General features: G+C 48.2%; 1 protein-coding gene across 1 annotated transcript in view; it reads right to left on the bottom strand.

Moving 5' to 3' along the window:
- Window positions 1–6953: 6953 nt before the first annotated feature.
- LOC110291616 (cytochrome P450 2U1) overlaps window positions 6954–15554 on the bottom strand; it is a 15299-nt gene continuing 6698 nt past the window's right edge. The window contains exons 3-5 of the mRNA XM_021158843.2: window positions 13684–13845; window positions 11808–11975; window positions 6954–9421 (exon numbers count right to left, since the gene is read on the bottom strand). Of these exons, the coding sequence (XP_021014502.1) occupies window positions 9243–9421; window positions 11808–11975; window positions 13684–13845 (509 nt within the window). The 3' untranslated portion in view covers window positions 6954–9242. The remainder of the gene's footprint in view (window positions 9422–11807; window positions 11976–13683; window positions 13846–15554) is intronic.

The raw sequence follows: 15554 nt of genomic DNA on the forward strand, positions 1-15554 counted from the left end.
CTGTACTTGGTCTGCTAGTACAGTTTGGACTGTTCTTTTGAAGGGGGAAGGTTACTGGGTAGTCTTGAATTTATTTTGGATATTACACTTCTGTCGATTAGCCAGGAGTGTGAGGGTAAGTTAAAGGCTTTGCTTGAGCACTGTTTCAGTTGAAAGTGTGAAGGAAATTTCTGCATCTGTGTTTACCCGCCCCCCTGAAAAGTGGACACTGGTTGTACTTTTCCATTGCTATGACAAACACCATGACCAAGGAAATATAAGTTTGCGGTGCAGCCGCTGATGACCTTAAACGCTTGCTCCCCCTGGCTCTGTCTCCATGTGTGCTGGCATCACAGGTCTGTTGCCCCATTTCCTGTGCTCCATGTTGCTTTCTTTGGCTGCGATAAACACAGTTACCAAAAAGTAACTTGGGAAGGAAAGGGTTTATTTCATCTTAGACTGTGGAGTTCATCACCAAGGGAATTTAGAGCAGGAGCCTGGAGCACTGAAGCAGGAGCCCTGGAGGAGTGCTGCCTGCTGGCTTTGCTCCCCATGGCTTGCTCAACTTGCACCACTCAGACCAGGCTGGGCCCTTTGTCTTAGTTACTCTTCTATGGCTGTGAACACAGAGGCCATGATAGAGGCAACTTATAGAAGAAAGAATTTGTTGGGGTCTTACAGTTTCAGAGGGTGAGTCCAGGGAGCACAGCAGCAGACAGGCAGGTGTGGTGCTAGAGTGGTAGCTGAGAGCTTACATCTGCTCCATACACAGGAGGCAGAGAGAGACACTGGGCCTGATGGGTTCTTTTAAAAACCTCAAAGCCCACCCCAAGTGACATGCCTCCTCCAAGGCCACGCCTCCTTCTCCAAGGCCACGCCTCCTAATCCTTCCTACACACTTCCACCACCTGAGGGTCAACATTCAAACATATGAGCCTATGAGAGCCATTCTCATTCAAACTGCCACATCTTCCCACATCGATATTTAATAAAGGAAATGGATAGAGTCGATTCCTCAACTGAAGTTCTCCTTTTCAGATGACTCTAACTTGTATCAAAGTGACAAAACTAATTAACTAACTAACTAACCAGTATATCCAGTTTTATGCAGTGCAGGGGATCAAACCCACACTCAATAAGAACTGCATCAACTGATTTGCATCTCTACGACCCCCCTTTTATCCTTATTTTGCATATGGGTTCAGAGTGGAAAATAACTTGGCTGAAACAGGAATGCATCTCTGGAGGGAGCCAGGTCTGAAACTTGACTACCAGAAGGCAAGGTTGCTACGTTTCATCAGTGGTTAAGCTAGCTCCACACTGTGGTCCCCACAGCCTTCAGGATCAGATGGAGGGGAAAAATATGCCTGGGGACTGTGAGGGAAGACAGATGGAGAGCAGTCTATAATCACACTGTGTAGAGTGTCCATGGTGTGCATTCGTTGGGAAAATGGAGGCAGAGTGGTGGAAAGGGGCTTAAGCAGGGTTGTCCTGTTCATGTAGTTGTGTGTTCGGTTGCATCAAGCTGACCTGTAAATAACTGCAAATTTACAGGCAAGGTGCAAAAATGAAGAATGGCTCCCACACACACACATACACACACACACACACACAAACACACACACATGCACTCACACACACGCACACACTACGAACATACTCACACATCCCTCTAATTCAGAGGCACCATTATTAAGAGTTTACTGTGTTGTTTTGTTTTGTTTGAGACAGGGTCTCATTGTAGTGGAAGCCAGCCTTGAACTTGGGATCCTCATGGTTCCACCTCCCAAGGGCTGGGATCACAGCTGTGTGTCACCATCATCATCTCATTGTCCCCCATCACTTAGTATCTGTATGCAGACATACACTGGCTGAACCCTTTGAGGGTGAGTCCCACACAGGGATGCTTTATTTACAAGACTTCAGTGTATCTTTTGTACAAATACAGTCACCTTGTTACATAACCACGTTAGGGTCCTCAACTTTTACAAATTTAAATCTGAGCCATTTCTCTCTAATCTATTAGGTGCTCTCCGATTTACTTAATTCAATCCACAATGCCCTTTCTAGAGGCTTCTTTGTTCGCAGTGAACTCAGGCCAGGTGGTGCATCTACCTTGTCTCTCACAGCACGCCAGCTGGCTCACCTTCCTGGAAGTGGCCCCAGGGAGCAAAAGGCAGAGGGCAGTGTTTTTCTGACCTTGCTGTAAAAGCTTACCACTGCGTTTTACATAGCAGCCTGGTGTTTGCACGGGTCCGTATTAATCAGTGTGGGAGGGAACTGGATCGTCAGTCAGGGCTGTCTATCCTCAGCTCTGGCTACTGCGCTATGCCAAGGTCCTGGAGAGCTGTTTACATCATAGAGTCCCTTTGTCAAGTGTTTACACCATAGAGTCCCTTTGTCACACGTGTTGCCTCTATGAGCTGTTTTTTTCCTCTGAGCTAACACCACACTTTCTTTCTTTCTTTTTTATTTTTCAGATAAAGAGATGACTTTATTCAGACTGCTAGGAAACTCAGGCCGAAGGTCAGACTGGTCATCTCATTGTACACTGTGTCATAAATTTTTTTTCCTGTTGTTTACTGATTACCCTAGGGCCTTGTGGCCAGCAGGCAAAACTACTCCTCACCTCAAATCCATTCCACAGTACCCACCTGCTCAGCAACCTGCAAATGAAGTCCTGTGACGAGGGAGGGTCCAAAGTAACATCCTGGTTTGCCGAGTTTTGACAGGATCTCCGGCACATCCCTCACCGTGGACACAGACAGATGGAGCCCATCTGTGTCCTATACTCTCAGGCTACTACTAGTCATCCTTTGCCCGAAGACCCCTGCTCCTGCTGCCTGCTCACAGACTGTAGAGGCGACAGGTGTCTCAGAGAACTGACAGAGTGTGGGAAAGTGACTTCTCTTTGAGCCCGGTAATCTCTAGAACTGTGTGTAAGGCGAAGCCTGGCAAAGATGTCCTGGCACCTGGCGAGGGAGAAAGTAGGGTGTGTCTGTTTCCACAATGATGCTCCCCAACCGGATCTGTCTAAGAGCGTCCTGAACCTCCCAGGCGGAGGAGAAGGTCAGCACTGCTGTGAAGCCCACCGACATGTTAGGGAAGTACTTCAACAAGGGCTCAGTGACTGAGTAGCTGCCAAATCTTCATCAGCTTCACAGCAGTGAATGATCAAGGGCTTCTTCAGAGACATGGCCAGCTTCAGCTGCCTCTCAAACACCTGGTGCTGTTCAGGAACTGGGGTCGTGCACTTGTGAGAGTCGTCCAGGCCCATCTCCCCAAACGCCACAGTCTTGGGGTGGTGTAAGGCATGCAAGCGCTTTCTTTCTTGACTCTCGTTATAGTATCGTGCAAAATGAGGGTGACAGCCAAAGTCCCTCCCCTCTCAAACCAGATCTTCCTCAGAAGTTCTTCATAGGCACAGAAGTCAGAGATGCAGCCTTGAAACTCCTCAGGGAAGGAGCTGTTATAAATCTTTCTGAGGGGCTGGAGAGATGGCTCAGTGGTTAAGAGCACTGACTGCTCTTCCGAAGGTTGTGAGTTCAAATCCCAGCAACCACATGATGGCTCACAACCATCCGTAATGAGGTCTGATGCCCTCTTTTGGGATGTCTGAGGACAGCTACAGTGTACTTACATGTAATAAATAAATAAATCTTTTTTTTAAAAAAATCTTCCTGAACTTTGTAAAGGTCCCCTTGAAAGACAGCTTGGAGTAGAGAGTGTGCAGATGACAGTGGGTATTGATGAAGTCCTCTTCCAGGCTGAGCTCCCAGTGGCTGCTTGGCAAAGAGCTGGGTGTGTGTTCTCTGAACACCACACTTTGCTGGCCACACAGCTGTATGTAAGTTTGGCTACATGATATGACTTTCATGCGTGTGGATATTTTGGGGTTTTGACTTTGCCTTGACTAACTGTACTGACTGACTGATACTCAGGCCTGATCCCAGTGAGATTCAGGTTTAACTGGTCTTAAGTGGACACCAGCATCCTTCTCTTTATCAAATGCCTGAGGCGGTTCTAAGATCCTTTTTAGGGTTGAGAACTGTGATCTAGTTGACTCCAGTCTGCGGCACAGGGGAATCGAGGCCCAAAGAAAGGAAGGGCAAGACAAAGTTACACAGGCAGCTGCAGGTGCTGGGCTCCACTGCAGACAGCCTCGTTCCCAGTTCAGCCCTCCTCCCACCATCCGGATCCCTGAATACATCAATGCAGAAACTTCTCAGCTCCCTACAGATCTGGGAACTGTGGAGAGGTAGTTATGGTAGTGTGTGTGTGTGTGTGTGTGTGTGTGGTCTGTGTCGGGGTGGTGGTGGTAAGAGATTTTCAGTCTTCAGATACAGCGCAGATGTTCAGTGGAAATCTGTTAAGCAGAGCACCTGAAAGGGGTCTTTCCTAGTCTGCGACAGAAGAGGAACGCAGGGCCTAAAGAAAGCAGGACTCAGGTCTGAAGTACGCTCTGGTCCAGCCTCCCTATCTCACTCTGCCCATCTCCTGTGTGCTGCATGCAAGTCACCCCTGGCCTCCATGTGGTCCAGCTTGTCCGTGTTTACCTTTGTGCGCCTGCGCAGGTCTTTTCCTCGCTATTACGCGTCTCACCAACGAGGCAGAGAGAACACACAGCTGAATGCGGCATTACTATGCTCTGAACTAATCTCAGATCCTGAGAAATTCTTTCCTTTCTAACATAGCTTTTGCCTTTAGATTTTTGATGGGAAGAATTTCTGTCCACAAGAGGGCAGCCAAGAGCCTCTTCAACACCGCCCCCCCCCCCCCCCCCCCCCCGCCTCAGGTGGGGGTGGGGCGGGGACTGAGGCCAACTGACCTTTCTTAGATGGGGCGGGGAACTCAGGGGCGGCGTTATTTCACCTGTGCATAGGAGACACATATTTTATGTGGGCGTGGGTGTGGGCATGTGTGCCAGTGTTGGCAGAAGGCATGTGGAAATCAGAGGACTACTTGTGGGAGTTGGTTCTCTCTCTTCCCACCCCGCTGAGTCCCAGGGGTCAAATTCAGGTGGTCAGGCTTGAAGGCAAGCACCTTTGCTCTCTGCTACCGTGCCAGCCCAATTATATACATATTCTTATTAATAGACTTTTCTTTGAAAACTCTATAAAATGCATATTGAATACACACACACACGTCTATCTGGGTGGGATCAGGAGTGAGCGCATAACTGAAAACAATGACTTCTCCACTCCCAGAAGCCACCGTCCCCTCTCCCAGGATCTATCAGCCAGTAGCCAATAGCTCAGCAGTAAGGCGGGTTGCAACAGGAATGCCCACACTGGACCACAGCCCCAAAGGCTGTCACGGGAGACAGCACTCAGTGGAAGGTTTGCCGTTGTCTATGGGTCATCACCTTCCCTCAGACTCATGTCATTCTCACTGAGTCTGTGGACTCAGACTCCCCGGGAGGGCACTTGTACACTATGTGGGCACTTGTACACTATGCACCACTCGCTATAGTGAGGCCCCAGCTTCAGTTTGTGGCCAGAGGTTGGAGAGATGGGAGGTTATAGAAAATGGAGGTGGGGGGATGGGAGGTGGGATAAGGCAGGTGGAAGAGACAGGAAGTGAGGGAAATGGGAGGGGTGGAGATGGGAAGTGGGAGATATGAGAGGTAATGGAAAATGGAGGGGGGAGATAGGAGAGGGAGATTGGAGGGGGAGGGGGAGAGATGGGAAAGATAGGATGGGGAGGTAGGAGGGAGACATGGGAGGGAGAAAAAGACAGGGGGAAAAAATGGGAGTGATGGGAGGTAGGGGAAAAGGGAGGGGGAAAGATGGGAGGTGGGGGAGATGGGAAGGGAAGGGACAGGGAGATGAGAAACCCTGTAAATTCAACAACAAAAGGACAGCAAAAGGGCTCAGGAGGGAATAAGCTGGAAATGAGGTTTGGGAGTTCTTGGGCGGTCAGTTTTAGCAAGCATGCGGGTTGGGTCTTCTCAGCAGAGCTGTCTTCAAGCTGTGACCTATAGAAGGAAGGTCTGGGAAAGCTGGCAGGGAGCAGCTCATCCATTGGCCAAAAAGATGCTTCAGGTATTTATCGCTCCTTTTCCTTAGCTAGGAAGCACCAGAACCGGGTGTCACCAGAACTGGGTGTCATCAGAACAGGGTGTCATAGGGAGGCCAGTACAAAAAAAGCCCCAGAGGGGTAAAAAAAAAAAAAACAAACCCAAAACCAAACGATATCCTCTTCTTCAGAGAGAGGGAAATGGAGCAGGAGGCATCTTGAACAGTCCACGTGCACTGCTTCATTTCAATCTCCCTCTGGCACGAGCTTCGTCTTTCTTGGCTAATTCATTTCAACAAGAGGGTTGGAGGCTAACGGCTCTGGGCTTCCAATAGATGAGGGAACTTCAGAAAAGGTACCAGGCAGCACTGCCAGTGTTCAAGCATCCTTGTCTCAAGGGATCCTGCCTAATCTCTAGGGACAGGCAATGATTTACCACGAGAGCCTTTACACGAGACACACTCTTCTCTGATCTGTACAGGGGTGCGGTGTGAGACGTAAGAAAACTGGGCTCAGCAGTTAAGAGCACTTGTTCTTACTGAGGACCCAGGTTCAATTCCCAGCCCCCACACGGGGCTCATGACCCTCTGTAACTCCAGTTCTGGGGTTGATGCTCTCTCCTGGCCCCTGTGGCACTAAACACGCATGCAGTGCACAGAAGGACATTCGGGCAAAACATTCACACGCAGAAATCCACACAGAAAACATTCACACACGTAAGAGAGAATCCAGCTGCTTGGGCATCTCCCTGAGCCATGTCCTCTAAGTGTGACTGTACTCTGATGGCGGATTTTAAAAAGAGTTACCGTGCCTGTAGTTACATGCCTGTGCTACGCTGTGGGCCCCCTCTCTGGAGGAGGTCTGCTTGCTCTTCCTTTTTGACTTAGATTTCGTAAAACCAACAAAAAATTGCTAAGCAACTGAAAACAAACAAGCACAAACCAGCTGACACGGTCTTCACTGAAATAAGCGCTTTAATAGGATCACCAAGAGCTCCATTACAGATGAGGTCCAGACCTCGTGATTAGAAAACTGACTCCGGTTAATTTCAGATGAATCGTGACATGCAAAACCGTCCAACAGCAGTGGGCTCGGGAAAAGCGCACTCCTCCTGTAGCCATGTTAGTTAGTAAAGGAGTGTTCATGGCTTTACAGCGTGAGGCACGGTGTTAAACTGCTGGATAATCGTGGGACTCTGATGTCATCTCAGAGAAGGCGGAAGTCCTTTTCAAGTACGATGTAAAATCTTTGGTTAGGAGGTCCAGAAATCCATGTGCGAGTCATGGAATAAGGGGCCAGCAAAGGTGGAGGTCAGATCAGGACAAACAACCTGCACAGGGAGCAGGATTTCCCATTCCAGACCTTATCCACAATGTGTGCATCTTAAGCCCCTTAAGACTGTGCTGGCCTAGACACAGTCTTTAGGGAGCCTGCAGATTAGCATGTGTTCCATTCATCTATTTTGAAAGTTATTATAATTTATGAAGAGGAAAACAGAATGGTGGATAATATAAAGAATATAGACTCAAATATTAATCAACACCTGGTTATATCCCACATTTTTCTTTTTACTCATATTAGGTTTTTATTTAGCGGCTGTTACCTTCCCTCAGGAAGCAGCTGAGAGTCGGCCTGGGTACCTCAGCGAGCGGCCTGTGGATGCACGCAGTGCAAAGCTGCTGGAAGCTTCCATTCTGGGTTGTATTAGCAGCTAAGGCCTCATCCTAGATTTGCCTAAAATGGTTACTTTAAATGATAAACAAAAGTCGAGTACATTTTTAAACACTGGCTGAATCAGGTAGGACAAATTACACTGTGTTTTAAAAGTATCCTGGACTGATGGGCAGGCTTTTCCCCTAAATCGCTTTCCCTACCTCACTTCCAAGTTGCCTGGGCATCCCAAGAATCAGGCATGGCAAGGGGGCAGCAATGTGCAGCCTGGCCCGAGGAGTCAGCTGGGGCAGAGAGGGGCACAGGTAACGGAGGCCAGCTTCAGGACCATGTGGGACAATACTGAGATGAGGCTCAGAAAGTGTTCTCCAGTCACAAGGCCAAGTAGCTTGGAGACCCAGTGGGTGATGGCACTTTTTAATTCTGGGCCTTAGCACTGGAAAGCCTCAGCTCCGTTAGTGTGAGGACTGCATATACACAAAAGCATTCAGTACGGCGCCTTTCTAAGAAAGGCTCAGCATCACCATGGTTCCTTCACGGTTCTCGGGGAGACCCGAGGGAGGGGCCAGACACAAGCACACTGAGATGCACACTGTTGGTTGTGGGCTGGCTTTGCCACCAATCATCCCTTACCCCTGGCAGCAAAAGGGACAATGCCTCCCGTCCATTATGTGCATCCCCACATTTCCATGTGGCCCTTGGAGGAGCCATGAGAGGGCCCTCTAATCACGCAATGGCTTCTTGTCTTGAAGAGTAAGTCAGTCATACCATGGCTGATGGCACAGCAGGAGAGGAGGGTTCTGAGTCACTTGAGTGAGAAATCCCTTCTGGACAAATCCCACAACTCCATTATCACATTCCCCAGCCCAGCATCCAGGGCCCCAATCGTGCCCTGCATTCACCTACGCAGGGCGGACCTGTCCTGTGCAGCCAGGCTCACTGTTCACGTGGCTACAGATAGCAGACACATGGGTGGTCAACAACCTCAAGAGGATGCTTTTCATCTTCTCAACATACTGGGCAAGGGGACATTTCATCCTAGCTCTATAAAAGGGACACATCCCTAAACAACAACAACACTCATAAGACAAACCCAAAGAAACTGACATTGAATCTATGCCAGAAAAAAAAATACAAAAGAAAAAAAAAAGTATAAAGAAAGGGAAAAAAAAGGTCTACCTCAATATAACCTAGACCTACATCCCTCTCTGACCGAGTGTCCAGGCTGACACTAGATGTTGCAGGGGCCTTAGGAGGTCTGAAGGCAGATCTACTGATCTGCCCAGCATCTGCCACCAGCACAGACTTCATGAAGCATCCAGTCCCTCTCAGAGTTGAGAGATGTTTCATTACCTCATTTTACCATGGGATGACGGAGGCTGAGAAATGAGAAGCTCTGCTTCCTGATGGAATCCACACAACTAAACCGAGTGTCCGTGCTTCCCCGTGGCCAGTGGGCACCCCTCAGCCTCTCCTGGCTGTGCTGAACTTCGAGGCCCATGCTCAGCAGCAACAAGAAGACTGTCTAGGACCGGTACGTGGAGTCTGCCCGCTCCTCTCTTCTCGGGGCTTCTTCATCTCTTTGAGATGGTTACATTAAAAGGGTGAGGGGCCAGTGTTAGACCAAATCTCCCAGTCATGATGGGCTTCTCGGAACCCTCCGGTAACGCAAAGGTGAAAGTCTGCATCAGGCTCACGAACATCAGGAATAACTCCATCTTGGCCAGCTGCTCTCCCATACACACCCGCTTCCCTACAAGTGAGATCAGACAAGGAACAGTTAGGACACACCCTGTTCTTTTGTAGCAAGTGTCTACCCGGTCTGTAGAGAGTTTTAAAGTAAAATCACCACCTAAGCCAGTCCCCTTCAGTTTACCTGTCCACATTTGGTTCACCCTTGAGCTCCTAGTCATGGAGACAGGAACTAGGCATGGACCCGGAGAGGCAGCCACCCTGCCCTTGTCTTCCTACCTACCTCACCTGGAGGACTAAGGGGAAGGAAGTGAGAGCAAAATTTCTGGAAACTTCTGTTTCCACAGAAGGAGCCTTGTGTGCCTTAATCTGGGAACTTAAAGAAAGACCAGAGAGAGAGAGAGAGAGAGGCCTTCACTCCCAGCCTAGCAGATCGGGAGCTGCTCTCAGGCCTGTAACATGGCCGAGGCTCTCGCTCAGGCCTCACAACCTGTGTTCAATCCCTGAGGCACACATGGTGGAAGGAGAGAGCCAACTGTTTTAACATAACATGCATGTTATGGTATCTGTCTTCCCCCCTAGCATTCTCTCTCTCTTTCTCTCTCTCTCTCTCTCTCTCTCTCTCTCTCTCTCTCTCTCTCTCTCGTGCACGCATACGTGCACAAAAACAAGTAAGTAATTAAACTGAAAGTTGGCAGGGGCCATGCAGGAAGGGCTGTGGCAAGCAAGAAGGCTTCCTTGAGATGGCCCATCCTTTTGCACAGCTGTGAAGGGTGGGCTCTGAAGAGGCATGGACCCCAGGGACTTTGTCCCAGGACTGTTCTTGCTGCTGTGCACGTCCATGCTGGCCACTGCCGTGTTCCTCATGAACCTGACAAAGCCTGTTGTTTCCTGGGGTTTTACCTACTCTGTTGGGCAGATTTCTTACAGAATCAATACAAAGATGTACTTACTTGTATTAATACTTTTTAGATGAATTAGTGATTTTTATAGAATTCCTGGTTTGATTCAAATAATTTTAGGAAGTTACAATAATTGATAGAAAGTCTAAGGAGATGGTTTGATTTGTTTTGCCAGAAAGATGATAAAGTTAGAATCAAGAGCAGAATATCACAAAAAGGAGTACAGCGAGCTTTCACGCACTACAAGCACGTGAACTGCACTAGGAAGAGAAGTAGGCTTGGGACAGATTTGTGATCAAGGAAAAACATTCATTCTAGGTCAGGTCCAAGGATGAGGCCACAGGTGTGCACTATGATAAAGCAAGGCCATAAATATATAAAACGATTGCTCTGCACTTATAGTGAGTTTATAGAATACGTCACAGATAAGACAACTGCTTTGAATTTATTATCAACATCATCCTGCTGTCACTCCCTCTTTGTAACATTTTATCTATGAGGTAATCTTTTCTTATATAGAGAACTTTTAGCTGAAAAGCTATAAAAAACTAGAAGCAAAAATAAACCTTGTTAGAGCCAGCTCTTTAGAACTTTGCTCTACCCATCAACTGGAAACATGTATATATGTCTATGCCTGTCCATATGTACATATGTATGTGTGTGTATATATGAATGAATTTATGTGTGTTTGTTGTATATGTGTTATGTGATGTATGTGTGTATGCAGTGTGTGTCTGTGTGTTGTATATGTGTTATGTGTATGTATGTGTGTGTGTATATGTGTATGCAGTGTGTGTGTGTTGTATATGTGTTATGTGTGTGTATGCAGTGTGTGTGTTGTGTGTGTTGTATATGTGTTATGTGTATGGATGTGTGTATGCAGTGTGTGTGTGAAACTGTTGGAACTTGCTTATTGGAACTCGATTTTTAGAGCCTGCTTTTCTTTTTCCAGTGTTAGTATGTGTGTGTACAATTTTGCTCTCTTTCCTTTTCTTTCTTGCTGGCCTTTTAGGAGTTAAAAGAGTTCAGAGTTTCCTGCAAGCAGCTAATTAACCTTTGATAGTAATTTTTTTTTTAAGTTGCTGTTAACTGCAATAGTTCCTTAGCCTCCCCACTTCTCAGGCCCCAAAGAGCTTAAGCAACCAGGAAGGAAAGATTTCCAGTTATAAAGATTAAGCCCATAAGATTATCTCCCTCCCTCCTTTCTTTGTCTGCTGGGGATGGAACTTAGGACTCATGCATGCAAGGCAAACAGACACTATACTACCAAGTCACTGCTGTCCATAGCCATGCTTTTGTTTTAATTTTTATTTACTTGAAACAAACAAACAAACAAACAAACAAACAAACAAAAAGGTTGGGTCAGCAAGGCAACTCAGTAGCAAGAACTGATTCCTTGACGTTATCCTCTGACCCTGGTACCTACACTCACACATACACATCTCAAACATGCCTGTGTACACACACACACACACACACACACACACACACACACACACACCAATGATAAAGTGAAAAACAAATTAAAACCAAGCTTTAACTGACCTATCCCAAAAGGAATAAAAGTTTCTCTTTTCAAAAGTTGTCCTTGGTCATCCAGAAACCGATGAGGACAGAAGTCGTCTGGCTTCTCCCAGATGGCTGGGTCTCTGTGTACTGACCACAGGTTGATTAGGACCACTGTGCCTTTGGGAATGGTGAACCCTTGGAGGACTGCAGACAACAGACAAGAACGGAGTCAGCACTGCACGTCCACTAAAAGTTCTCTTCAAACATCACTGTTTCCAGGGAGGAAATGGTCACCCACTAACACAGTAGTTGGCTGAGACTAAATTCTGAGGTTTCTGAGGGGAGGGACAAGATCCTATCAAGGATCTCTGCTCCTGTCTCTCTGCTCCAGCCCAGACCCAGCCTGAGACAGGAGTGGCAAGACTAGGTGGTGAATCAATGAGCTGAGTCAGGCCACTAACACTTACGAGGAAACACTAAAGCATTCTAGGTTAACATTCCCCAAGATTTATATATTCTTCACATTTATGTAGACTGTGAGCTAGCTAGGGCTGCTACTGCTGTGTAGACAGACACAGCATAAACACCAAGGAGGGAAGGGTTTATTTCCCTTATACTTCATCACGGAAGGAAGTCAGGGCAGGAACTCCAGAGAGGCAGGAGCTGATGCAGAGGCCATGGAGGGGTGTTGTTAACTGGCTTGTCTCCCCTGGCTTGCTCAGCTTTCTTATAGAACCCAGGGCCACTGGCCCAGGGATGACACCGCCCAGCACGGGCTGGGTGCCCCCCATCAATCACTGATTAAGAATATGCTCTGGCTGGGTGGTGGTGGTGCGCTTCTTTAATCCCAGCACTTGGGAGGCAGAGGCAGGTGTATTTCTGAGTTCGAGGCCAGCCTAGTCTACAGAGTGAGTTCCAGGACATCAGAAATATCAGGAGTTTTTATTACTTTATCATTATTAATAGCACTAGCGCAATTACAGTTATGAAGTAGCGACAAATATAGTTTTATGTTCCACAACACGAGGAACTGCATTAAAGGGTCCCAGCATTAGGAAGCCTGAGACCCACTACCCTACAGGCTTGCCCACAGCCCGATCCCACAGAGGCACCTCCTTAATTCAGGCTCCCTCCTCTCAGATGACTTTAGCCTGTGGTAAGTTGACATAAAACTGCCCAGCACAGAAGGGAGCCACCTACAGGCTTTTGTGTCCACACTGCATGAAGGAGATGGCGAATTAAGAGAAAAGAACTCTGCTTCCCCATTGCCAGCATCATTGGGCAAGCTAACCAATATCCCCAAGCGCTGGGCTCTTCACAGTGCATCTACTTTGCATACTGGGCTGTCTCTAGAAGCCTTAAACTTCACCCTCCCCATCGACCTCTTATCTCTCTGTCTCTCTGAAACAGTTACCCCTGAAAGCACGATTCTCCTGCTGAAGTTTCCCAAGTGCTAGGATGACAGCTGGGTAGCACCCTGCCTTATGAAGGGGCGCTTTAGCGACATCCTGGACTCACCACATACATGGACATCTTTCTCAGCAGCTGATAGGTTAGAGCTGGTGACCCCTAGAATCAGGCTGGAGTGTTCCAGTTTTTAAATGATTACATTTTGCTTGCAGAATTTTAAAAAACCAAAGGGCCTAAGCTCTAGCTAACATGCTTAAGTCCACATTTAGCCTGGATCTTCCAACAGGTCTCTTCTGCGGGACAGCGGACTAGAAGGACAGCGTCGTTTGCGCTGTGGTATAAGTGTGTGGACACTGGAGGCCAGAGGGCTACTGGTAAGGACTACAGTCCCTGAACCAGTGATAAGGTAGAAACAACCCAGGATCTTTCTGATGTGGCCACACCCCTCTCCACTCGGAGGATTCCCTCAGGGATCTGCAGAGAAGGGAGGCTCGGGACTTGCCTGTTTTCTCCGAGGTCATGTGCGGAATGGCGAGCGGCACCACCATGGACAGCCGTTGCACCTCCATGATGGTGGCCTCTGTGTATGGCATCCGGGCCTTGTCCGTGAGGGAAGGCGCACGGTCACAGCCAACGACCCTTTCAATTTCTTCATGAACCTTTTCTGTGCAGGAAGGGGAAAATAAATCAGAGATAAGGCTGGGAGAGCTGAGTCAGCGCTGTCTATACAGACTCTCCCCACCGAGGCATCCGCTGGCACGGTGGCCGGAGGCAGGATTGGCAGAGACAGCAAGCCCCTGGGGGTGGGGCCCTGCCACACTGGAGCTTTGATGGACAGCAGAAGAGACTGTGCAAAAGAAACAGCCCCCCCCCCCTGGATTCCAGGGCATGCAGCGTTAAGTGCTCATGTGACTCTCTAAGCTGTAACACCCTGTGAAAGTCCAAAATCATAGCCAACAAACCAGACCTTTGGGGCTGGTGAGATGGCTCAGTGGGTAAGAGCACACGACTGCTCTTCCGAAGGTCCAGAGTTCAAATCCCAGCAACCACATGGTGGCTAACAACCATCCGTAAGGAGATCTGGCGCCCTCTTCTGGAGTGTCTGAAGACTGCTACAGTGTACTTACACATAATAAATCTTTAAAAAAAAAAAAAAAAAAAGGTGTGGGCTACCACACCTGTCTTTGAAGAAAAAACAAAAACAAAAAAAAAACCCCAAAAACCAGACCTTTGGGGTTGCTGCAGTTGAGCATGACCCTCAAAAGCCTGTGGTTGCAGGTCTGTTCCCTACAGTGGTGACATTATGAGGGGGGGACCCTGTGGGAGAACTGAGGAGAAAGGCTTGACCCTGACACTTCCCCCTTCCTCCTCTTTTGCATCCACCCTGAGGAAATTCCCTACCACAACCCACTGCCTTACCACAGGCCCCACTGTCACAGAGACAGCTGGCTATGAGCGAAAACTACCAGACAACATACTTCTCTTGTCAGTTAATTATCAATCACGCGTTGTTACAACACTGAAAAACTGGTTAACACTGGGTTCATATCCATGTACCCCTCAAAGACTTTCTAAAATCATAAAGCTGGTGTGATCAAGCCGCGAATTTTGGGGGATAATGTGTTGCTTAGCAGTAGCTACTTAAAGCAGATGGCCACAATGAGGTCTGTGGTAAGAAAAGAAAAGTGGACCCTTCAAGAAGTTCGCAACTCCATCCTCAGGTGCCTTGCAAATGAGATATCTGCAAGTGTCCAATCTCTACAACTGAAAACAAAGCTGGGTGCTACACACACACACACACACACACACCTTAGCTCACTGTTTCAGAAGCCCCTCTTGGGTTACATCAGAGTGTGGCAGACATCATGGTGACACCATGTGTGTGAGAGAGATGCCACATGGCAAACAAGAATCCAGAGGGACTCAGGGGCCAAGGCTGCCCCTTTTCTGCTAACTCCCTCTTATGGGCACGAACTCGGTTCCTGGAAGCACTACATCGACCTGATTGAGGATGTGAGGGATCTATACTCGAACTCCTCAAGAATCTTGGTCTCCAGAGTGAGCTCTAGAAAGTCCTATGACAAACAATCTTGCTGTGGGTACCTCAAAGGCACAAACTTGTCGCACATGAACCTTTGGGGGGATACTTGAAAATCATATCCAACTTGTGGCCTCCCTTCCCCCCAGCCTGGAACCTGCCTGCTCAAGGGTGGAGCTACCGGCTCATTCGTCCTGCCACGGCCACGGCTGGAACCTGCCCTTGCTGCCTGGAGGCACACACGTGTTCGTCCTGCTACTGGACCCTGAGTTACTTGGCGGGAAATTGGGTTCCCTCCCCCTTCCTTTATAAACTGAGTGTCTGGAAATATTAAA

The sequence above is a fragment of the Mus caroli genome, chromosome 3 (genome assembly GCF_900094665.2).
Source record: "Mus caroli chromosome 3, CAROLI_EIJ_v1.1, whole genome shotgun sequence".
Classification (NCBI taxonomy): Eukaryota; Metazoa; Chordata; class Mammalia; order Rodentia; family Muridae; genus Mus; species Mus caroli.